Source organism: Pelecanus crispus, chromosome 11 (genome assembly GCF_030463565.1).
Source record: "Pelecanus crispus isolate bPelCri1 chromosome 11, bPelCri1.pri, whole genome shotgun sequence".
NCBI lineage: Eukaryota > Metazoa > Chordata > Aves > Pelecaniformes > Pelecanidae > Pelecanus > Pelecanus crispus.
In genome coordinates, this window is record NC_134653.1 from 3,830,717 (window position 1) to 3,856,038 (window position 25,322).

Consider the following 25,322-nt stretch of genomic DNA (forward strand, 5'->3'; position numbering starts at 1 on the left):
CATCCTCCTCCCCAAAGGAGAGAATGCAAGTCTGATGGGGAGCGCTGAGGGAGCTGGGGGTGTTCAGCCTGGAGAAGAGGGGGCCGAGGGGAGACCTCATCGCTCTGCAGCTCCTGACAGGAGGGGGCAGGGAGGGGGTGTTGGGCTCTTCTCCCAAGTAGTTAGCAATAGGACGAGAGGAAATGGGCTCAAGCTGCATCAGGGGAGGGTTAAATTGGATATTGGGAAAAATTTCTTCACGGAAGAAGAAATTCCCCGGGGCTGGGGCTCACGGCTGCTGAAAACCAGCTGCTGACGCTGTGCCCACGCACACCGCCCGGAAAGGGTAGTCAAGCGTTGGACCAGGCTGCCCAGAGAGGTGGGGGAGTCCCCATCCCTGGAAGCATTCAAAAAATGGGGAGACGTGGCACTTTGGGACATGGTTTAGTGGGCATGGTGGGGTTGGGTTGATGGTTGGACTGATGATCTTAGAGATCCTTTCCAACCTTAATGATTCCTAGTTTTTACTTTCATTAAAAAATAATCCAGCCACTGAGCCAGGAAACATGAAATTGCTACTCTGCCCTTAATTGGTTTAGTGGTGGACTTGGTCGTGTTAGGTTAATGGTTGGCCTGGATGATCTTAAAGGTCTTTTCCAACCTAAACGATTCTGTGATTCTAAGCTGCTGTCGCTTCAAGCTGGGCTGGAGGAAACTTGGCTTGGGCAGATGGCTGGGATTGATTTCCAAGTGACAGAGGTGCTCGTGTGTCCCTTGAGCTCCCGGCCCTGTCCCTAACGATTTTTTCTGCTAATAATCTCTGCTGCGCAGGTGGCAGCACGTGCGGGCACCGAGCACGGGGATGAGGGGGATAGTTCAGAGCCTGACATGGCGATGGCAGGGCCATGCCACTGTTCCTGCCATTGGGACCCTTTGCATTTCTCCCCCACCCCTCCCAGCAGGAGGGCTGCCCACAAAGCCCTCGATGCCGGCAGCACCAGCCCCTGTAACGATGGCCCCATCTAACGAGAACGAAGCCTTCTTGGGGCTTGGGAGATTTGGAGGTGGGTTAGGAAATCCCTTCACGGTGGCAGGGCAGATCCTGGGAGCTGATGGTGTTTTGCAGCAGGGCTTTGGGGGCTTTGGCGCCGTGCTGGATGCAGGGGGTCCGTGGTGTGGTCCCCCTGGACACGGCATTCCCATGCATCTCCCTTTCCTCCGGCATGCCTGGGCAGTGCAGGGAGCAGGAATGAGAGCATGAACATGGGTGCAAGATTCTCCAAACATGGGCTTTCGGGGACACCCCCGGCTCTCAGCAGCCCGGCACGGGTGGCAGGGAGCCGTGCGGCCGGGCAGGAGCAGCGGCACGGCGTCGGTCCCCGCATGTGCCGAGGTCGGGGCGGGCGGCGGGAGCTGGCAGTGCCGCCCAGCCTGGCAGGGCTCTCATGGCCCCGACCTTTCTGGCTTTGAAAACAGAATGGGAACAAGACGCACTTTTGTTTTCAGTTTGGGAGCTGGAACGGGACCTTCGGGCTGTTCCTGGGACGTTACGGCATCCCGGCTGCCATGGACAGGGGAGACTGCGCTCTGACACCCTGGGCAGCCTTGCTGCACCCTTGCACCGTTCCCTTTTTGTCCTTCGGAAGCAGAGCCCAAAGCTCTCCCCATCCCCTCCTGCAGCCAGGCTGGCTGGGGATGCTCCCCTGGGGCCACCGGCGGGGACAAGCAGCTCTCGCAAAGGGGCAGCCTTCAGCTGGAAACCCCACCAGATCTCACCGCGGCTCACGTGCCCGGTGAGCCCCGGCGAGGTCAGGGAGTTTGTGCCGCTGCTCGAAGCAAAACGTGACTGTTGCCCTCAGTGGTACAGGGCACTGAACTAGAAAACCAGCGTAAGAGGAATGCGGGTGCCCCCACCTTGTCTCACCCCTAAAACCCAGCTTGTGGCCACCAAGCAGCCCCTGGCCACTGACCCCAGACCATGCTGCGGGGACACAGCTGAGGAGAGGAGGGCAGGGAGCGGCTGTGGCTTGCAGCAAGGCCATGCTTATGCCCATCACGTGGGGAAAAACGGGGTTGAGACCCACATCCAGCCACAAGCAGGGGCAGCTGGTCCTTACCCAGGGACCTTGGGACCTTGGAGTCACGGGAACTGGGGACAATATGACCCCGCACCACCAAAATTACAAAGATGCCCTTGGGGACCCTCTCCCTGCACAAGCTTAGCACCGGTTTGCTGCTCAGTATATTGACCACAAGGCAAGCAGGCAGCAGATGATGAGGGTATGTTTTTTCCTCTGGCGTGGAAAGGGCTATTTCTAGAAGAAAAGGCAAATCATCTGTCCCCCCCGATAGCCCGTGGGGACCTGGCACCTCGCTGTCACCCACCACCTGCCCCAGCGCAGCCCCAAGGACAAAAAGCTCAGCGGCTCTCTGCTTCCTGGCTCCTTATCAACCTCCCTCACCCACACACAGAGAAATAATCTGCCGGGTTCCTGTAGAAGAGATTGCGGAGCTGGCCAGTGATGATAAATGATACGGGCCCTGCCATGTCGGTGTGCGCGGCAATCGCTGCCGGTGAGGAAGCTCCTCCGGCACTTCCCGACAAATCCCTGGGATGTGCCCGATAACTCCCCGGGAGCTGCTTGCGCTCACCCTCCGGGATCGCCCGCCCCTCTCGTGTGCCGAGAGCCCGTTTAATCTTGTTGAGTGACAAATTCATGCCACCCTTTGCAGGCTCAGGCTTTCTGCGGCAGCCGTCACAGCAGGGAAACACTTTTTTAGAAGAAAAGCAAGATTCCCAGGTATTCTTAGCAGTGGGGACCTTAGGAGTTCACTAGGAAAAAATAAAGCCTGTTCTCAGCTGCCTGCGCCACAGAAATCTGGTGTGAAGCTGTTTGTGTGTCCTGGGGTGTTTGGTCCAAAATCTCGCCAAATGTCCCCAAATCCTTCTGCCGGCAGGGTTCAGCCAGGGCTGGGTGGGGACAGGTTCCCATGGGCTGGGAGCTGCTATGGGGCTGGGAACAGGAGGGTTTGTAAAGTGTGGGGCTGGGAAAAGGGCTGAGGAAGGTGCGAGGACCTCCCGGGGCAGCTCCGTCCCTGTCCCCTTTGGCCACAGCCCCTCCGCAGCGCAGTAACACACGGCATCGCCCCGAACCCCCCCAACGCCGCGTATTCCTGCCCTGCACCCCCGTTGCCTTGATTTGTCCCTTTTCTTTGTGCCGGCATGAGGGTAGCCAGGCCAGGGACCGGATCCGGCTGGAAGTATGTGCCCTGCCAAAGGCTTCGTGCCCCAAGTCCCTGCATGGCTCCGGCTGGATCGGTGCTGCCGCGAGGTGCCGCGGTGCCAGCACCCCCCTGCTCCGGGCTCTTGTTTGTGCCCATGAAGAACGCGATCTTTGTTTTTGCTGCCACTGCCGCTACCGCACGTGGGGCAGCACGGGGAGGGTTGGGACCCAGACGATTAAATAAAAGCATCTTGTCTTCTGCAGGATGTCGAAATCCAACCCTGGGTGCCCCCAGGCGGCTCCGCTTTCCCTGTCCTCCTCCTCTCGTGGGTGAGAGGTCTGTGGTTGCTCAGCTCTGTTTACTAACCACGGATTTTCCCCTCCAGCTGTTTCTGTATTTTCAGTGCAAAGCCATGCAGAACCACCTTGGCCGAGAGCAGGTGAAGGCCCAGCGCCGATGCCTCCACCAGTTCAGACCAGCAAGGAGCTGGGCATCCTGCCGGGAGGTGGGATGGGACACAAGGGGACATGGCGAAGTCCCTGCAGCAGGATCAGGGACAGGGTTGGGGGCTGTTGCGAGCTGGGGGACACCTGCAGTCCTGGGGAACACTGGGTCACACCAAAGCCAGTGTTAGCTGGTGGACTGCTGGGGACTGCTGTCCTCCGGGGCATCTCAGGAGGCTCCTGGGGCCATCGGGACAGGGCTGTCCCCCTTCTGAACCCAGGGTGGAGGTGTCCCCCGCCTCCTGCATCACCAACATCCCTCCTGGGACAGTCGGGGACAGTGGCTGTGGCCTTCCAGACGAAGAGCCTGTGGTGATGAAATGCCTCTGGAGCAGCTCCGTACCAGTGCGGCTGGACACACGATCAGCCCGCGCCGAGGTCACGCTCTTTCCGCTGTGTTTCTACCAGCCAGTGAGCTATTGCAGGAGAAAAAAAAAAAAAAAAAGAAAGAGATGATTTAGCCTTAATTTAACCCTGTTGCAAAGAGCCGGGCGTCTCCCCCGATGGCCTCAAGCCTGCGTGTGTCCAGGACCCTCGCCCCGCTCCTCCCCGTGCATCCCTCGTTGCCTTGCTCCTGCGAGGTCCCCGCTGCCAACCTGGTGTGCGCGGGTCCGTGGAGACCCCCTGCACACCGTAGGCTTCTTCCAACACACTTCCCACTGTGCTGGAGCCTTTCAGGGACCTGGGCAGACCCCGAATCAGCCCCATTTTGGGTCCTCCCCAGGTCCCCAGGCTGCCCAGCCTGCCCGGGCAGAGGGAAGGCAAAGGGCTCCAGCACACGCGGGCTGTGCCAGTGCCGTTCCCAGTCACCGGCACTGGGAAATACCCCGGTGATTGTCTGCACGATTGTACTCGCAGGAGTATTACCCGATTGCCGTTGCTGATAACCACCTTTTACGGCTCTTACCTGGGCTCTCCGGGAGAGGTGGATTGGTTCAGCCTGCCACAGCCCTAAGGAGAGGGGAGGGAGGCACAAAAAGGAAAAAATGAGTTTGGGGAGAGCCAGGGCCAGGCTGTGCTGAGCCCTTCTGCTTTCCCAAGAGGTATCGAGGCGGGCATCGCACCGTGGGAGAGCCCATTTACCTGCCACTCACCCCCTGCTAATATTTTCCAACTCCAGGTGCTCATTTTCACCCAAATTGCACACAGAGGTAGAAGTCAAAAGGTTATTTCTATGCGCATCAGGAGAATTGCCAACAGAAAGGAGAGACAGTTCCTGCTGAGAAAAACACTGCAGCGTGAGCGCAGCCCTTTAGTAGACATTGGAGCAGCCACCGAGCAGCGAAACTTCACGGGATATCTGGCTTCCCTGGGCTGGCTGCTCGCGGCGTTGCTGGGTTTGTTTTGTTCTGGGCTTGAGATACTGGTTGGACCAAAAAAATGCTTTGTAAGTATTGAATTAAAAGGATGATGCAACAGCCGCAGGGTGCTTCGGCTAGAAAACGTGAGCGGTTTGCAGTCAGCCCCGGCGGGGTGCAGGCTGTTTGGAGAACATGGGGTTCCTGCGATTAGCATGCTCATATGACTCAATATATAACCACCGGTTACACACTAGATTTAATCTTGGGTCAAAAGTCATGGATAATTCAAACCACACACAAAATGTCGATTGCATGCTTGCTGGAACTGTTTTTTCTGCTATTCTTTGTTTGGCCCAAACAACCTCTGCAAAGCAAATGCAGCCTGGCCCAGAGCAATAGTGGGTCGGCGTTACCTGTGCCAGCTCCTGCCCTGGCTGGAGCGAGCTCTGCTCCCGCTCCGGGACCTGCCTGCATCCCGCATCCAGCCTTCTGAGTCTCATTTCATCTCATGCACTTGCTATGGAGGAAAAGAAAAAGGATGATTCATGCCCTAAACCTCCCATCGGAAGCGTAGCATCGGTCCTCAGCCAAATTATTTTGCTGTTTGTGCAGGTGACTGCAGTGAAGGTGCCCTCGTCACCCCGAATTAGCAGGAGTGCGGATGCTGCCTGCTGTGTCCCTGTAGCAGATTGGGTACCCTGCTCAGCGCGTTCTCTAATTCCGTCGGTCCCTCTCGGGTGCTGCCCCAGTTTCTTGTCTTGGGCAGTTTCTTTCCCGACTGAGTCATGAAAGCCACTCTGATGTCAAAAAGATGTCATGGGAATGTTCAGGAACGTCCTGCCTGGTTAGGGTAATTGAGCAAAGGATTTCAAAGCAGCGTCTCGGAAACATTGATCGGGGTAAAGATCTTGTGCTCTGAAGGTTCGGCGCAGGCTGTGGGGAGCATTGGCTACTCTGTGCACCCACAAGCGGATCGTGCTCACCCACTGCTTTCCAGAGGCAGCATCCGTGATTTCTTATGAGCTGCTTCTCTGATGAAGGCTTCACCAAGCAGGGGAGGGAGAAATTGTCCTGCAGTTTTGCAGAACACTGTCTTGCGAGGATGGTTATTTGTAGGGAATGCGTCGTCCCATCTGCTGGTGGCAGCAGACGTCACTGCCTGTTGTTGCACGGGGACAACGGCCTGTCACGGACCACGGCTGAGCTCATCCATCACTGAACCTCCTCTGTGCCGTGGTCTCCTCTTAGGTCATTAGGAAGGATGAGTGATCCCTCCCTTCTCTTGCAAAACCCTTTGCTGTGCAGCGACAGAGGGAAGGACGCAAATAGCCCTTACTCGCACAAGAAAGCTTTTCCCTGCGGGAACACGAAGGAGGCCGGGAAGCAGCATCGTGTCCATTTTGCAGCGGAAGAGGCAGTGAGACAACAAACTCGCCCATGGCTGGGCATGATGATGCTAAACCGCATCTCCGGGCAGACCCTCCCGGTCCCCGGCTGCTCCTGCCCTCGCCATGGAGCCGGTGGCTCCAGCCCGGTGGTGCTGGCACAGCCGGAGGGTTTTGCCGGCAAATCGGGGATCTGAGCCTGGGCTAGAGCCAGCCAGAGCCTGGGAGGGCTGATTCCTCTTCCCAGCCCCAGTACATCGGCACAGGGAAGAGGAAAAGCCCCTTGGGACAAGGAAGAGAAAGCACTGGAACCAGCATAAATAGCTCAGTAATAATACTAATGATAGCACTTAGCACGTAGGCAGCAGTTTGCAGAGCAGAGCTCTTTACAAACATTAATTAGTGCTGGTAGACAGTTCAGCGATATGGTTCCCATTTTGCCAACTACGAAGAGCAGAGAACTGACCATCTGCTTAAATCCTTTTTCATTTAATCCTGGGGCATTTGTAGAAAAATCCTGAGCCCGTTTCAGCATCGGATGAAACCGCCCGAGCGCGCACGGGCCCTTCAGACCCTCCCGGAGGGCGGCAGACGCCGAGCATCTCAGGAGAGGGATGTTTTGAAGGGTGTTGGTGGCTGTGGGTTGTGCCCCGGGCGCGGAGCTGGAAAACACAGGGCGGCTGTTTTCCATGTCAATAAATACACGTGGTGTTGCCAGAGCGCTGGTGGTTCCCCTGAAGGCATGGTGTGTTACTGGAGCCTTTGAGGTTTGCCAGCTGGGGATGGAGGGGTTTTTTGGGCTCCTCTCGCGCTTTGCTGGTCTCTGCTTGACCTGTGGCAGTTTTGACGACCTCTCAGGACCCCCAGTTCATTAGCAAAAATTAAAGAAGCTGCCAAGAATGATCGGGGTGAGTCAGTTGAAGCTGTAGCTGGGGCTCAGCCCTGCGGGGTGACCATCCTGGCCCTGGGGACACACGTGGCTGACACTGTGGGCACCGGACACGGCAGTCGAGGATGCCTGGTATTGGGATAAGCTAAAACTGCTTAATTTAGGGTATCCAGTTCTTTTTTCTTTAAAGATACCTGCTGTGTATTACACAGCAAGCAACATCCCTGCAACAGACGCCGCAGCATGGTTTTGCTAAGGATGGGGGTCAGGGCTGGGGTCTCGACTGAGGGGCTGGAAACAAATTTAACACCAGCACGAGCTGGATGCAGGAGCAGCACTCCAAAAAGTCCCGGGGGAAATGCAGATATCACAGGGAGTTGAGCCAGGAGGGCGAACGGCTGCGGGCGGCAGCCGGCCGGCGCTGGCACGGCTCGCTTGGAAGGAAAGCTGCTGTCGCACCTCGAGACAGCGGTGCAAACGGTGCGCGGGGCGCGCAGCCATGCATGGTGTTTTTCTGCTGCTTTCACTCTCTCCATGGATAATTTGCAGGCAGGAAAAGAGGTAGATGAAAACACGGGGGATGGGAAAGGCCAACCCTCCCGCAAGGAGATTCCCTTCCACTTCGGCAGCAGCAAAACATGTTTGTCTACTCTTAAGTTAATATTGAAACCTGCAGCCCTTTCCCAAACACTGCATTTAAATTTCCCACTGCATATGAACTCATCAACCCTACAGATGGAAAAGCCTGCTCAGCTATGGCACTGGCTAGTTTTCTCAAGCTGATTTATTAGGATTAGTGGGTTTTTTTATTAGGTATAGAGTTAAAAGTCTGTAATGATGGAATTCTTCCTCTTCACCGGGCAGATGGATCCTAACACAGAGCATGGAGGAAAGGGTCAAGTAGGGCTTATGATGAATTTTGTTTCTTCTCCAGGCAAAAGAGCTCCCAAATAAATCACTTTGTCCCTGACTGAGCACACCACGTATCTCGCTTAAATCCCTTGCTGGGCTGAGCTGGACTTGCAGCTACATTGCAATTATGCAGATGTTTAAGTGCTTGGCTAAATCAGGGCCTCCTACCCGCTCACCATCTCCAGGGCCATCCCAAATTATCCCCCAGCCCGGCCACATTTTGGGTCCAGGATGGTGCAAACAGTCCAGATGAGGCTGATTTCAGCAAGATCCTCTAAGCTCAGGTTCAAGCTCGCCCCATGCAGCTCGGGCTCTCGCTCGGTTTTGCCTTGCGGATGGTTTCCCCGGGCAGCTCCCGCGTCCCGTCTCCACACCACGTTGCCTTGTTAAGTGTCTGATTTTAATTTCTCTCAATCAGGAGCTGGGCCCAAGCAATTACATAATAACGATCTATTCATCCAGAGGGAGAGCGCGGATCTAGGTTAATTGGTCTGACAATTGAACCCAATCCTTTCCGGTTTTGCCCAGTTTTCCTTGTTTTTCTCTCCTTCTGCACAATAACCACAAAGCTCTCAGCCTCGTTAATTAAGAAGGTAAGTTCACCCCAAGGGCTGTTTTGTTCTCCCCTCCCTCCTTCAAAAGCAAGAATAGAAAAAGCAGCAAGAATTAGCTAGTTTGGGATGAAGCAACCACCTCCGAGCAGGACGGAGCTGGCTGGATCTGACGGGGATCAGACCGTGTCAAGCTGCTGCTGTTCTCCTGGGCTTTGGGGAAACAATGCTGCGTGGTGAAAGCAGGTGCTGTACCAGAAACACTCCTCCCGGCACGTTCGATGTGTTCAATAGACACATCGCAAAGCTGGGCGGCACGGAAAACCGCGGAGTCCCTAAGGCTGGCCGGGTGCTGGGCCATCGCCAGGCTGCAAAGCTGTAAGTTTTGGGGGAGAGATGCAAAAGGGTTTATGGTCTCTTGGGAACATGCAGCCCTAAAGGTTCGGGCACTTCTGAAACCCTTTTGACCAACAAGCGCTGCTGCAAAAGCCCCGTGCATGGGGGTCTGATGAGCAGGGGATGCTGGAGCCCAGCATCGTGCCCCGAAGCTACAGCAGGCAGAGCAGCAATGAAGCTTCGTCCTTTCTCATGGACTCTTTGGGGTCTCTACTGATGAATATCCAAAAGCAGGGACCCCGTCACAGAGCCGGGCGCTGACCCGTGCCGAAGGGGGTGGGACACTCGCCTCCCTGTTTTCCTTTTTATTTGAGCGGTTCATATTGAGTGAACTCAACAGGCAAGTGCAGATCAACCAGGGGATCAGGCCCAGCCAGCATGGGTTCATGAAAGGCAGGTCCTGCTTGACCAACCTGATCTCCTTTTATGACCTGGTTGGTTGGACCGGATGATCTTAAAGGTCTTTTCCAACCTAAACGATTCTATGATTCTATTCTATCACCCATAGGTGTGGGCAGTCCCAACCCTGCTATATGTGAAGGAACTATAACATAGTTTGTGCCCCCATTTTCATCATCTGAAAAGTCGTGGGTAGCCCAGAGATCAGTTTTGGACCAAGGAGGTGCTGGACCGGCGAGGTTTATAGTCGAACATGTTTCCCTGCAGGCTGGTATGTCTTGCAGAGAAAAAACTGGCACCTGCAGAGAGGAGCACCATTGCAAAGGCAAAGCAGTCCCGACACGGCAGCACCTGTGTCCCGAGCTGCAGCGAGGGGCTGTGCCCGGCCGGGCTGCGGCTGCCTCCTGCACCAGTGCCCGTCCCCAGGAGCCAGCCCAGCAGCACTTTCCCCATGATAAAAACCGACGTGTACAAGATGCATGAGCAGGAAGCACGGCTGCGAGACCGCGTTGCTGGGCTGGAAAGGGAAAATCTGTTATAAAATGGGCATCCAAGGCACGGGTTTGTTTTTCCAGAGGTGGCGGGGAGCCGGGGGGGGTGTCTGGGACCGAGAGCAAAGGCGATGCCTGCAAGAGGAGGGTGTGGTAGCACCTGAAAAGCTTCAGGGACCCACTCCCTGCGATGTTTCCTCAGGGCTGATGGAGTCATCAGCTGGCGTGGCTGTAACGGGGCAGGGAAGCAAGCAGAGTCCTCCGGCAGGACGGGGCCCAGCTCGCCCTCCGCAGCCCCCGCCGGGTTGGGGTGATGAGCCAGGTGGTTCCCAGCCGGTGCCCGGCCAAAAGCCTCATGCAGGCGGGCACGGTGCCGTAAAGGGTAACACGGATGCCAGCGATTCCAGCCCTGCTGGGGCGGAGAGCTGGCTGAGAGCAGGCACCGGCTGCCGCCTGCTCCCGGCTGGCGTGTTCAGCAGCGATACGGCGGTGATGGCACGGAGCCTTGCTCTTGCGGCACCAGCACTGGGTGCAGGAGGCTTTGCAGCACCGAGTGCAGCAGGTCCCTGCTTTTCCCATCCCTTCGCCTGGGAAGGACTCACCCTGCACAGCATGAGCTGCCCCCGGTCCTGCTGCATCCCCTGGCACACGCAGTGGGGCCCCCCTCACCTCCTCATGACTAAACAGAGGCCAATTCCTGGCACCCACAGCTGCCCCCACTGCATCTCCCAGCACCTTTGGGAGTTTTTCCGAGTCCGCCGGCGTTTTGGAGCCGTCCCCGGGAGCCGTTGGATGAATCACCGCCATCGCTGGCGGACGTGCAAGCGTTGAAGGCAGCGCAGGTGCTGCCCAGCTGGGGCTCCCACTGGGATGATGGAAACGTGCCACGGGCACCAAGCAGGTCACAGGGGACCTGTGGGGCTTGGGGACAGCTGGCTATAGAATCATAGAATCATAGGATCGCCCAGGTTGGAAAAGACCTTTAAGATCATCCAGGCCAACCATTAACCTAACATTACCAAGTCCACCACTAAACCAATTAAGGGCAGAGTAGCAATTTCATGTTTCCTGCCTTGGTGGCTGGATTATTTATAATGAAAGTGAAAACTAGGAATCACTAAGGTTGGAAAGGATCTCCAAGATCATCAGTCCAACCATCAACCCAACACCACCATGCCCACTAAACCATGTCCCAAAGTGCCACATCTACCCATTTTTTGAACATTTCCAGGGATGGGGACTCCCCCACCTCTCTGGGCAGCCTGTTCCAACGCTTGACCACCCTTTCCGGGTGGTGTGCGTGGGCACAGCATCAGCAGCTGGTTTTTGGCAGCCGTGAGCCCCAGCCCCGCATCGCCCACGGGCTCGGCCCCGGGGAGGCAGGGAGAGGGTGGCAGGCTCATGTCTAAACACAACATGTTCCACAAGCATGTTTGTTAACACAGTCAAAAATAAACATTTCGCAGGATCTTTGCCAGGAGGATGGGCTTAATGTGTGTGGAGCATTGAAGGACACGAGAAAGCTGATGCAGCCCATCACCGTGGGCTCTGATCTGGCCTCCCCAGCACTGCTGGCGCAAGGAAAGTTTTATTCCTCTCTGGGGAGCACATTACTTAAGTCCTCGTGTACAAATAAAGAAGCAAAGCCTTAATCCTACCAGGAGGGAAATTATATCATGGTGCTGGGGGAGAAGGGCAGAGCGAGAGGAAACCTCCCTGGTTCCGCCTGCCCTCGCCACTCGCAGCTCTGCCCCCCCTCAATGGGCTCCGGCTTCAGGGTGAGCGGGAGGAAAAAGCAAAGTAACAGCCCGGGTCCTCGGCGGATTTTGGGCTTGCAGGGACAGGATGAACAGTCTCAGCCCTGGGAGAGCTGCGGGGTCCCAGCGGGGAGTGGGGGCAGAGCTGAGCAGGGAGGCACAGGGGAGGAGGAGGGGGGATGCCCTGAGTTGCCGGGGGCCCGCAGCCTGCATTTTTTCCAGGGATATTTTCTATATGGACCCTATAGACCCCCAGTTCCTCTTGTGACCCACAAGTTTTTCATGCTTTTGCCCATCTCATTCTCTGCCCCATGCTGCCGGGGAGGAGTGAGCGAGCAGTGGGGTGGGGGCTTTGCCGCTGGCTGCGGCCATCCCAGCCCATTTCCCCAGCGCCGGCAGCTGCAGCTGCTTTCTTGGTACCCCATGGCGCTCCGGGTAAACTGTGCCCCCCGGGCTGCAGGGCCCAGCGAGAGGGGATGCGGAGGGTGTTGGGAGCCCAGGCTGGGATAACCAGGAGGGCTGAGGACTGGTCCTGCGGCCGGAGGAGCCGGATCCTGCTCTGCGGCTGGGCTGGCAGCTGCGCGCTCCCACACGCGATCGCACAGTCCCCTCTAGTGGATATTTCTCCTGCATCGACACGGCTGTCCTGCCCACGATGCGCGGGCAGCGCTGGGCTCCGGACCCTGGCCCTGAGCGGTGACCCTAGGGCCACCACCCCGCTCCTCTCCCAAAACCAGGCAGGGCAGCCCTGCGGAATCAAAGCCCCGTCCGGCTGCTGCCGTGGGCTGAGCCGTCGCTGCCTCCGCTCCTTCCCCTCCTGCATCTTTGGGTAACTCATCCTCCCGCCCTCCCCTGCCCTGGCTGCGTCCCACACCACCCGTCACCCTTGCGTCAGGCCTGGCCCCGGCCGGCCCCTGCAGCCCTCGCTCTCCCCTTTCGCCGGGCTTCGCACCAGCTCGGAGTTATTTGGGCATCGGCCAACGTGAGAAAGAGCTAACAAAAACCCATGTGGCGACAGCTTCCGAGGGATCCCGGCACAAGGATCGCTCCTCCCACCCTGCCAGGTCCCGCAACCTTGGTCCAGCTCGGACTGGGGTGAAGCGGGCTGCTCTCGGGGTGCATTCCCTCAGGGGGTTGGGTGCTCGCACCCTGAGTCCACTCCCAGAGGCTGAGGGGTTTCACGCGGTGGCTGTGACGGCTGCTGGGAGCGCACCCAAACCTCCTGGAACCTTCCCGATGAGTTTGGGCAATGCCCAAATTCAGCGCCCAGCCGAGGGCAGTGCTCACACGTTAGAGACGGCGTCTTTGCTTTTGACATTCTTTCCTCCGCGGTCGGCGGTGCTGCTCTGGCCAGGGCCACCTTTGCCCAGCAGCCCCTGGCCATGGGAAGGGTGCGAAGGCTCCCAGCGGCACCGGCCCCGAGTGCTCCCAAGTCAGATCCAGGTCCAGGTCACCACCTCCTCCTTCCCCCTCCTCTCTGCCTCCACCTGCCTTGGAAACTGTGCTTGTCACCTGCAAGATATGCGGTATCTGCAACCTGGGGCTTTTCAAGGGAAAAAAAAAGGCATGCAGGAGCGGACGCAGCCACAGACCCATGGGTCAGCTGCGTGCCGGTGGTTCGTGATGCTCTGCCAGCCCTCGCCAGGCTGGTGGGGATGCGGTCCGTCCACCTTGCTCCACGCTTCGCTGCGAAACGGACGGCCCCGTCCCCAGTGCCACCACTGTGGCAGCTCCAGCTTGGGACAGGGCTGGTGTCAAACCCGGTGGCTCTGTCCCTGTGCCGGGGAAGGGACAGCCTCTGCTCCGGGGAGCTGGGACCTCCAGCGTTGGGCAAGGGTGGTGGGGAAAGAGAGGCAGCTGGAGCCCAACGCTTGCTGCCAGGCTTTGCAGGCAGCCCCAAAACGCAGCTGCAAGGGCAGAGGCGTAGGCACCAGTTGCCCAAAATAGCCCTGGGGCAGCTTTATGGGCCCCACAGCAGCATCTGGGGGAACACACCCAGTCCAGGCTGTGCTGCTCGAGCCAAATCGCCCTGTCCCCCATGCTGGCCAGGAGCCCCTGTGTGTCTCGGCTCCAGCAAGGCTGCACCTCCAGCTCACGGATGCAATCCTGCTCACACCCTGTGTCGTGTCCTGGAGTCAAACCAGTGCGAGGACCACGTGTCCCAGCCCCAGTGCAAATGCCCCATCCTCCCCGCTGTCTCACAGTGTGCTGGGGCAGGTCACTGCTTCCCACGGGACACTCCTGATCCCGGCGTCCGGGGGAGCAGAGTCAGACCTCACGCCATCCAGCCACAGCTGAGCATGGCTCAGGCCCAGAAACGCACATCTGGGGCACGAACTGTGGCACAGACCATGTTTTTCCTTGCTGTAGCATCCAGGCAGGGTCTGAGCTGCAGCAGGATCGGACTCACCAGTGAACAGGCTAATTTAACCTCCAAGTGCTTGCAACCATCTAATGCAGCGCTCTGAGCTGCAAGAGAAAAATCAAGCTGTCTTTAAAGCTGCATGTGGTAGTGAGTTAGTGCTGCACTGAATACCGGGGGAAAAAACTCAAGTCCCATGCTTTGCACCAGCATCAGTGCTCATTTCCTCCATGCTGTGCTGATCCTGGCTACTGTGCTCAGGGCACAGAGAGCCCAGGATGGGCCACTGCCTGGCTGGAGCATCCCTCCCTGGAGCCCAATCCAGAAATAGGGATTTTCCCAGCCCCGTCAAGATGGTCCTGCAGTCCTCCCTCCCCACCTTTGATCCTGCACATCTGGCAGGGCTATGGCATTGCTTACAGCACGCAAGCACCAGTCAAGAGCCGGGGTCACCCGTGGCACGGCCCCATGGCAGGCAGGGGAAGCCTGTGGATACCTCGCGCCCTGCGTGCGTGGATGTGGATCAGCCCACAGCAATGGACAAGGTACAAAATCCCGGCAAGAGCCAGCCCATGAAAGCTCCAGCCCCTTTTATTGCTTCTGCTGCGTCGCCCAACGGGAGACACACTTCACGGCTTTATTTATAATAAAAGATCTTTAGGAAGCTGATCGCTACCTAAACCCACCCCTATTTCTGCCCACAGGGACTCTGTCTAACAGGGTAGTGGCACTGCTGAGGGCTGGTTTCAGGTTTTTTGGACACAGGGACTTGCCCAGGCCCACAGGCGAAGCCCCCCCCACCGTCGCCATGCAGAGGGAAGAGCCACAGGTGAGAAAGTGCAAAACCCAAACTCCATTTCTAGGAAGCTGGATGCCAATAAAACCCAGTGTTTATTGCAGTGCTCCTCAATGGCCTCGGTTTTAGAGATGTGCATTTAAAAATAAAAGCTCTGTGCATCTTAGCTGGCCACAGAAGGGCTTGAACGTTGAAAGAGCCGATCCATCGGGTGATGGAGAGCCACCTCCCGGCCCCGAACTCAGCAGGAGCAAACAGGCCAGCCACCTGCTCAGGATTTCTGTGCGTCGAGCTGGAAACTCACGCGTGAGCAACTCCAGCTCTGCTTTCAAGTATATTTGGCGTGAAGCCACGCCGTCTCTCCGGCAGCACATGTCCCACCAAGGGGGAAAGACCCGCTGGTCCCCAGAGAGCCACGTCCCTCGGGTCCACCCCAGCCTCGGGGGAAGATGGCTGGTTTGGGCAGCTGCCGTAACAACGTGCCGGCTCGTTTTGGCTCAAGGATGGGCAGTGAGAAGGCTCCAGAGAGCTTGGGCAACTCATGTTTAAGTGGTGCCGCTGGGAAAAAAACAGCTTGGACCCCATGAGTCCACCCCGGCTGCACGAAGGGGCCAGCAGCCGGCGGGGCTCCAGCGGAGCCGAGGGGTACGTGATGCTCAGCAGCCGTAGCGGCTGCCCACGGTGCTCACCCGCTGTCCCAGCTGCCCGCCTGCAAACCCCTGGCCAAAGCGGCTCTTGGTCAGGGGGCTGCATCTCAGGTGGCTGCACATTGCAACCACCCCTCCCAAATACACCCCCCCCAGACCAAACCCACCACCCGGAGAAGCACACAGTGGTTTAAACAGGAAAAAAAAAAAAAGAAAAGGAAAAAAAAAAAAAGGATCCTTGTGATACGTAACTCCCACCACCATGGGCCAACCGTGCCGTCTTTACGCACTCGCCCCATCCCAAGAGATGGGGCAGCTTTCGGAAAGACCCGAGACGACGCAGGCTTCGTCCCTGGACCGGCGGCAGCCAGGGAAGGCACAGGTTCAAAAGCACCGACTTCAGTAGCCCCTCCAAGGTCCCGGCCATGGCGGGGGGCTTGCTGCCGCTGCCGAAATAGGTTATTTGTTCGCTATGTAGCTTTAAGCTCACATAGTTTTTTGCTGACGGGGGGCCCATAGGAGAGAGGAGAGGCAAGCCAAAGGCGTGAGCAAGCAGCGCGGGGTGGCTAACCCCGGCTAAGCCCTGGCTACCACCCCTGCCCATGGGGCTACGTGTCCCAATGGGGAATTTTACTCCTGCAGGCAGCAAGTCCTCAGGCCAGGAGAGCGGGAGCGTGCGGTGGGATCCCGCACGGCACGGGGGGGATCCCGCACGGCACGGGGGCAGGCGGGAGCGGGGGCCGCGTGGCCTCCACGGTGTCAGCAGTGACGCAGGCGTGCGCGGGCCCTGACGCACCCGGCGCGTCCCCGGGGCTTTGCCTGGGGCAGCCCAGCACCGACTCCCGCCGTAGGCAGGGAGGGGACGCCCGGCTCTCCCCAGCAGCTTGGCACGGCTCTTCTCCGGAGCCCGGCGGAGGAGAAGCTGCAGTGGCGGCTTTCGGGTGCCGGTGCCAGCCAGGTTGCTGCAGTTCAAGGATGGGCTGGTGCAGGAATGAGCTGGGCAGGGGAGGAAGAGGCTGTGGGCACATCTATGCAAAAAGCATCCCTCTTGGAGATGCCCCTTGGTCCAAATGCTCCCTTCGGTGCCCAGCTGCAGCTTCCCAGCAGTGCTGGCCACTCGCATAGCTCAGCAGCCCCAGCACGGTCATCTGGCGGTGGCCACTGGCACGGACAGCTGCATATGCCACAGCCCCTTTGCACCGGCGAGGCAGCTTAACACCTCGCTGCAGGGGTCCCGGCACGAGGTGAGCGGGGCTGGCAGCACGCTCTGCTCCCAGACATCCAGAGCCGGGACAGCAGCGGAGCCACAGGCAGCTGCAGAACAAACTAACCCCGTGATACAGCCTCACAGGCACCTCTGATGGGTTCCCCTTAACAGCAACGTCCCCCCAACTTCTTTCCTTGTGGTACGCGAGGACTGAAAACAGCATCCATGGATGCGGCCATGACAATCCTCCACCAGCGCAACCCTCAGCCTGCCCTTCGGACACCTGTGGTGCCTCTGCTTTACCCACACCTCAGGATGCCGTAGCTCCTCCACCAGCACCCATTCTCCACCCAGTGGTGTCTTCCCGGGTGGCTCCACACGGAAAACTTCAGGATGCTCTGCAGCATCGCCCATCCCGGTGCCTGACCCCAGTGGGAAGCAGCACCCAGGACCTTCTGTGTGTAAGCAGGGTGCCCGGTGGATGCACACCGAGTTTTTCTGGCAGGCTGATGTTGGACACTACCAGGAGGAGGGAGACGGGGTGCTCTGATCACGCAGCCTGCATGTGCAGACCTCCCTGGCTTTGACATCCAAGGAGCTACCATGGGATCACCGGCTGGCAGGGTGAGCCATGGGCTGCTGCAGGAGCTGCCTGGCTCCCAGGAAGGGCTGGTGCTGGCACTGCTGCTGCCTGCTCACTGCCCCAGCGATGCCCCGGGTGAGCAGCCCACGAGCAATGAGCAGGTGTGAGAAGAACCCCTCTCCTCATCCCAAATCAGCTCTAAAGCCCCAGCTCTAAAGCTGCGGTAGCTCCTCAGGGACAAGGACGAGTGGGGATCCCTCCCTCCAGCTGGAGGACGGCTACATCTCGGGTGTGACGGTGCCTCAGGGCTCCCTCCCCGCAGCCAGATCCATAGGAGGAGCGGTACTGTCCCTGTATCCCGCTGCAGGGACTCTTCCCGCAGGGAAGCGTGTAGCCATCCCGCTGTATCAGCTGCAAGGAACAGCACAGCTGAGCCAGCGCAGGGAGCCTGGGCAGCGTCTGCCGGCTCCCCGTGCACTTCCAGCTGCCCCTCTCCCTGGATCTGGGCACCGGCCGGGAGGGAAACGTCCCCTGAGGCAGCCCCTTGGTACAAAGCCCTGCAAGGACGCAACAAACCACCCGCGTGATCCCCGACTGCAACACAGAGAGGAGGACGGAGAGCCGGCGTGTGCCACGTGGTGCACGGGACAAGGGCAGTGACACGCTGAGCGTGACCTCGTCTGTCAGAAACGCCAGGCTGGCCTCGCAGGGGACACAGACACAGCAGCGAGACCCCCAAAGCTGGTGGGAAATGCCCCCCAGCCGGGCTGCCAGGCCCACAGGGCCAATCCTGCTGCCAGTCCCTTGGGGCACAGCCGGGTTGGGGTCCGCTCCCTGGGGCCCGGTGACCATGGCACTTCAGGTCCCCCTCCTCTTCTACTCCGCAGCAGGGACAGAGTCCGTCTGTCTGTCCGTCTGTGGTTTCAGTCTTCAGCAGGACTCTGCAGGGACACAAGCAGGCAGCCGCAGCCCCGGGTGGCCGCAGGGGCCAGGTTTTAGGTGGCCCGGCTGGGCGGCAGGCGTTTGCTGTCCAGAATGGCCTTCCAGTCATCGGCCCAGGACTGCAACCTGCGGCTGGGGGGCTTCAGCTGCAGGTGCTTGTTGTGGCAGGCTGTGAAGAGCACGTGCTCCCAGCTGGGGTTCAGCTCGGCCCCTGCAAAGCAAGGAGAGAGGTCGGCTCTCTGGACAACTGCTCCGTGAGACACAGAGGTTGACTTACTCCAACATGAGGAGCCTGCGGACACAAATCCCTAACGAGAGCCTAGTCAGCTGGGCAGGGACCAGCACCCATCAACAGCCGATGCCATCCACCCCTCGGGGCTGCCTCCAGTCTCTCCTGTCACCCCGCACCTCCCTTACCTGTTATATCAGGCCTGTCGTCTATAAGCAGGTCAGCAGAAACCACCGTCTTATCTCGCGTCAAAACGATCTGCTCGAGAAACTCGGGGCCGAAGTGCTTCTCCACCCAGGCGTACTGGAAGGCGAGGGGCGAGCGGTGAGCGCGGGCACGGGAAGGCTGATGGACGGGGCAGGGGCTGCTTGGCAGAGCGGCAGCAGAGCCTGGCACAAGCCCTGGCCTCCACACAGGGAGGACATCTCGCTTAATAAGTTCACTAGTGGGAAGGATTCGGATGCTGCCGAAGCACAAGTTCTTTTAAAGCCAAGCAGCTTTTGACATCGTGATGAAAATATTAAGACCAAGCGCCTCAATGCATGCAAATGGCAGAGCTCGGCCAACAGCGGAGCTGCCGCTCTGCCAAGATCCTCAGGAACAAAACGGGTGGAGCAGGGAAATATCGCTGCTGCTTTACAGCTGGATGGCTGGAGGCATGCAGGGGTCAGCTGGCTTTTGCCGGGCCGCGGTACAGGAAGGGGGAGCTGGGATTTGGACCTGCTCACCTTCTCGTAAGGGCAGTAGCGGTAGTTCTTGATCGGGCTTGTGCAGATGAACACGTCAGTGCTGCCAGGAGGAGAAAAACAAGGGCAAAGTGTCACTCCACGGCCAAACACGCCGATCAGACCCTGCTCCCCCTTGAGATGCACCCGTCTGCCTCTGCAAGACCCCACTTAGTGCCTAGGCAGGCAGGCACCCAAAGGAGACCCCCCGCCACAAACAGATCAAACCGGGGTGATTTAAGACATTAATCCCCCATCTCGCAGGATCCCACCCCCAGGACGTGTACCCACACCCGCAGCACAGGCACGTTTCCCTTTTTGCCACCCTTGCTGGGAACAGAGAGCTGAAGGGAAGGGGCTGCACATGGCTGATTTTCTTGGTGACTGCTCCAGGAGTCAAAGCCCCCCTTTCCTCTGATGCCCGGCAGGCTGGCAGGCATTTTTAACACTGATGTTGTATTCAGCATTTCTGACGAGAGGAGGACGAGTCTGCAAAGCCACTGCTGCTCCCCCATCCATTCCCCAATACCACGGGCAGGTTTCTACTCACTCTGCCAAATTTGCCATTTGCTTCACAGCTTCCACAGCCCCGGGGAGCGGGTCTAGCTCGATGAAGAAGTTCTTGGATTCCCAGATGCTGATGGCTTTCTCCTGTGAGGGGAAAGAGAGCGGTTACTGCAGGGCTTCTTGCTACTCTTCTCCTTGCACGTGCATCTCCCCACCCTTTGCTAGGACAGAGGATGGTGACGGTGAGAAATGCGGGAGCCCTGGCTCTGGTCCCCTCCTGCTAACCCGCCTTGCCTCTGTGGGTGCCTCTGTTCCCCACCTGCCAACCTGCACCCATCCCATACAATTTAGATCGCAGATGCTCTGGAGCAGGCTTGCTTCTGCCTGTGCAGCCCCAGACGCAGAGGGAGCGGCCCGTCCCTTCAAGACAAAACACAAGAGATTGTCCAGAACCTAACCAAGCCTCAGGGCTGTGTCCGGAGGGGCATTTTCACGTGGATCCGGCTGACATGGCCTGATAGCCCTGCTGTAACATGATGCTGTTCAGCCACAGATGCTGTCTGGCCTATTTGTCTCAATCAGATCACTTAAAATAGCAGCTGGGCTGCTCTCATAGGAGAAAATATGTTATAGGATGAACTACATGTCAGGATGAATGCAGATGCTCTTCCTCAGGGATGCCTGGGCAAGGTCTACCAGGCAAACAGAGCATCTCTAGGCAAGGGTTTGAAACACTGAACATCCAGGTCAGCAGCCGGGGTGCACTGGTGCGGGAAAGCAGAGCAGAGAGAGACCACGGCGAGCAAAACCTTGGGACGAGAGCAGAGTCCAGGGGCTGCCTGCGATGGGTCCAGCACAGCTCTAAGGAACAGCATCCCCTGCACTCCCTCAAACGGGCAGCGGTTTGTCAGCCACCAAGCAAAGCGATTATTTTGCACAGACACTGGGTCCTGGGGGAGAGCCTGGGAGTGCTGCAGCGCGGCTGTGGGCAGGGCAAGCAGCCCTGTCCCGGCGTTGCAATGCAGCTGCTGCTGCGGCTGGGAGAAGGTCTGAAGGGAGCCCTGCCCTGAAGGATTGATCTTGATTTTGAGCACCTCTGTTTCTGTATTTGAGGAAGGGGAATAGGGACAAAAGGAACTTTAAGCCCATCCTGGCCGCCTTGTATCGCACAGTATGGAGGAGCCAGCAGAGCATCAGGGTAGGGGAGAGCAGCCTCAGCAGTGCTTAGATGCTGGTCCTTACAGCTCAGAGCAACAAACAGGCTGGTTGGACACGCCACCTACTTACAGCTCCCTCCTGCCAGATGAGTGGGAATCTAGCGGGTAACCACCACGTTTTGCCTTTCCTACACCTACACTGGGGGAAGAAAGCAGGCAACTGGGGCTTTGCTGGGAACTCCAGGCTCAGGGCAGCAATGCCCCAGAGCAAACACAGGGCTCACTCGGGGAGTCATTCTCTGCTTCATCCTGCTGGCTGCCTTGTGCCAAGACGTTGGCTGCGCACCTCGCCTGCCCTCAGGAAGATGAATGCATGAATCCATTACATATTTGGGCACTGAGCATTTAACATGACGTGCCAGAATCAAACCCTGTATTTCTCAAAAAATCCCAGGTAACGTGAGAAGACCAGACACCCAACTTAAAAGGAGAGACTACTCAGATCAACTGTTGTACTCTTCCCTTTTGCCTGAGCAGCAGAAGACATCGGTGGTTCAGAGGAGGGAAGAAAAAGCACGTTCAAAATGAAACACGCTGACAGGGTGCAAGAGAGCCAGCAGAAATGCCTCCTGGCACCATGACAAGAACAGCTACCCTAACAGTTTGCCACGGAGCCAAGCAAACATTCAAATTCCTGTTGTTCTGCTTTAGACTGGTGAGCAATGATGGTTTATTTTTAAGATACCGCCTGTAGTTGCTCAAGAGATGCCTGAGAAATGCGGCCTGATGCAGCAAAGCACTTCAAACTGCGCTGAAGTGTTTTCTTACAGCAAGGACTTCTGTAGCGATTCTGCTTCCATTTATGTCAAAAAGCATTTTTCAATCAAGCTCGATGCGGGAAGAACTAAGCTCATCTTGAAGAAAAGACCTGCTCAGTTCCCAGAGCCAGAATAACTCCCTGCCGCACTGCAGCCAGCACGCTGCCCGGCAGGTGGAAAAATCCCCCAGGCTGGGAATCCCACCAGGTGCCAGGCAGCACAGACCATCGATTTCCTTCTTATCTCTCCCCATGAGCAATTTCCCTGCTTGTCCAGAGTTCCCCATCCTTCCAGGTCTGTGTGGGCAGTGTATTGCTGAGCTGTTGTTCTCCTTTCCAGAGCTGGCACCTTCAGCACCTTCAGCTCGTTGGACTCTTTGGCTCCTATTTTCTGGTCTCTTGCAGCAGGCTGACAGTGCTCTGTGACGAGGGGGGACTGGAACGGCCCAAGTGCCCGTAGCCACAGAGCAGCTCCCACTCTCTTTATCCCTGGCCTGAAACCACGGGTGAAATCAGGGCTGCCCTGAGGCTGGTCTGTGGAAGTTTTGCTCCTTGTTCAGCCCAAGGTTTTGGTGGTTTTACGCGATCACAGCATACACAAGATGAGCTCGCTTCATTTAACACATCCAAAGTAGTTACGGTCAAGAAAAAAAAAGTTATCATGCATTACCCCTGCCAAACTTTTAGCATCTGCCTTACTGCATGAATGATGTCCTCCATTTCCCTTTTATCAATCCCAGCTAGAGAGAACACGTTTTTCCTTCAGCTCATCAAGCTGTTTAGGACTTTGCCAGTAAGAGAGCCCCGGACCTTATTCACACTCCCTTTCTTGTAGCCATCATACCGCTAACAACAAGAGTACTTTTATTTGCTGTAACACCTTTCAACTAGTGCAACTGCAATCCGCAGATGAGACCACAGACATCCGTTCAAGGTGGGAAACTTGTAGAGGCAGAAATCAACTTTCTGCAGCACTCAGCCCTTCGCTGAGTGATAAAGTACGACATAAAGAGAGCTTCTGCTTTTAGGCTTTAATTATTAAAGTGAATACAATAATTTTCAGGCATGTTTTAAGTAAGCCCTCACAGGAAGCATCAATTGCATGCTTTGCTCTCAACTTCTCTGCTGCGTCCCACCCCTCACGTTGCTGTTGTGGAACTAAATAATCCATCTAGGAACAGCGTCAATCCACGCAGCTTGGCCAAATAAGAGCCCAGCTATGCAACTGGGGGTATTTTAAAACAATCAGATGTTCAAAGATCTCCTTTCCTTGTATTTATTTCCATCCACGCATGCAGGGAAAAAGAGACAGATGTGCCTGAAAAACACTGGATTTCTGGGAAAAGCTTCACCACTGGAAGCCCTCCTGCGTGCAGACCCGTACCTGTGTTTCGGCGGGAGCTCCGGCCAGCACCCGCAGCCCTCCCCAGCGCTGCACCCACGAAGTGGGGGCCAGTGGGGCCAGTGGGTCCCGTGGGGCCGGAGCTCCAGCTGCACGGCGCAGAGCGAAGGAGAGCCGGGGGGATGCATAGACTCACGCTCAGCTCGGGTCCCAGGCGCCCGTATTGCTCCGACACCCAGAAGCCCCTCCGGTCCTCCAGGGCAATGTAGGGCTTGTCGGGGTACCTGGCCTTGAACTTCTTGAGGAAGCCTCCCTCGAAGTCAGCCAGCACCCCGTCCATGTCCACCAGCACCCGCAGAGCCCTACGGGACCCCGCTATGGGGCCGACCCCCCTGCCCAGCCCTGCGAAGGGCCCGTAGCGCCGAGGCCGCAGGTGCAAGAAGCTGCTCAGCAAAATCATGGCGGAGGGGGGGGCTCAGGGCAGGGGATGGGGGGGATCCCCGGGCGGAGGGGGGGGGCTTTATTTCAAGCACGCACCCTGCAAGCAGGCGGCCCCGGCAAGCACGTTCCCTTGCAGCAGAAGGAAGGAGCGGGGGGGATGCAAGGGGGGTGCAAGGGGGAGCAGCGGGGCTGCGGGGGGGGGATGCAAAGGCCCGTCCTCGCCCCCAGCGCCTCCCCCCCCTCCCCGCCCCATCCCTCCCTTGCAGCGAGCGCGGAGCCGGCGGCGGCGGGGAGCGGCCGGGGCCGCCCGGGGCAGGGTGCTGCGCTCGCCCCGACCCGGCAGTGCAAAGCCCAGTTCCTCTTCCCGGTGCCTGACCGAGCCCGGAGCGGCGGCACCGCCTTAAAGCGGCACAAGCGCCCTGCGACGGCCCGTTTCCCCCCCGCGCCTCCCGCCCCAGCCCCGCTGCCTCCCCTCCCCCGGAGCGGGGGCTCTGCGGGGAGCCGAGCCCCTGCCTCAGTTTCCCTAACTCTCAGCCTCGGGGGCACCCCACGCCGCCGCTCCGTCTCCCCTCGCTTGCTGCGGACCCCCCCCTCCACCCCACGCCCGTCCCTGCGTGGGGCAGGGGGTCGGCAGCGCTTTGGGGGGATATGGGGGCGGCGTGGGGGCACGCTGAACGCGGTGATTTTTTTGCAGCTCACTGCAGGGAACTGTCGTTCCCTGGTGAGGCTGCACCTGGAATGCTGTGTCCAGTGTTGGGCCCCTCAGTACAAGAAGGGCATTGAGGTGCTGGAGCGTGTCCAGAGAAGGGCAGCGGAGCTGGGGCAGGGTCTGGAGCACAGGGCTGGTGGGGAGCGGCTGAGGGAGCTGGGGGTGTTCAGCCTGGAGAAGAGGAGGCTGAGGGGAGACCTGATCGCTCTCTGCAGCTCCTGACAGGAGGGGGCAGTGAGGGGGTGCTGGGCTCTTCTCCCAAGTAACAAGCGATAGGATGAGAGGAAATGGCCTCAAGTTGCATCAGGGGAGGGTTAGATTGGATATTAGGAAAAATTTCTTCACGGAAAGAGTGGTCAAGCATTGGAACAGGCTGCCCAGAGAGGTGGGGGAGTCCCCATCCCTGGAGGGGTTCAATAAACGGGCAGCCGTGGCACTTTGGGACATGGTTTAGTGGGCATGGTGGTGTTGGGTTGATGATTGGACTGATGATCTTAGAGACCCTTTCCAACCTTAATGATTCCTAATTTTTACTTTCATTAAAAATAATCCAGCCACCAAGCAGGAAACATGAAATTGCTACTCTACCCTTAATTGGTTTAGTGGTGGACTTGGTCGTGTTAGGTTAATGGTTGGCCTGGATGATCTTAAAGGTCTTTTCCAACCTAAACGATTCTATGATTCTATGACATAAAATACACCCATTCCTACCAATTTGCTGGGAGGGGGTACGCTCTGCCCAGGATCTCACTGGATGTGACACAGCTCTCTCCCCAACAGGTGATGGGAACCCTTAAAAAGATAATACCCAGCCCCAAAAGAAGGACTGACAGCACGCCATGAAGGTCTTGTATGTTCTGACGCAGGACCAAAGATCACTGTGGTAAAAAAACACTGCGGGGATTAAAGCTGCTAAAGAAGGGGGAGGCTTCCGAGTGTGACTAACAGGATTAGGCAACTGCTGAGCTGGGAAAGAAAAGATTTTGGTTGACGGCAATAACACAGCTTAGCGGTTCCAAAATATTTCATCTTTCAATTCCAGAATGTTTTCCAGTGGAATATATTGTCCT

The 25,322-nt window shown here is 57.8% G+C and overlaps 1 protein-coding gene across 1 annotated transcript; it reads right to left on the reverse strand.

Moving 5' to 3' along the window:
* Positions 1 to 18,378: 18,378 nt before the first annotated feature.
* NT5M (5',3'-nucleotidase, mitochondrial) lies at positions 18,379 to 23,562 on the reverse strand. The gene is made up of 5 exons (XM_009484530.1): positions 23,299 to 23,562; positions 19,830 to 19,930; positions 19,283 to 19,343; positions 18,743 to 18,857; positions 18,379 to 18,536 (listed from the first exon to the last, which is right to left on the reverse strand). Exons 1-5 carry the CDS (start codon positions 23,560 to 23,562, stop codon positions 18,379 to 18,381), a joined length of 699 nt encoding a protein of 232 aa, XP_009482805.1.
* Between the last annotated feature and the right edge of the window lie 1,760 nt (positions 23,563 to 25,322).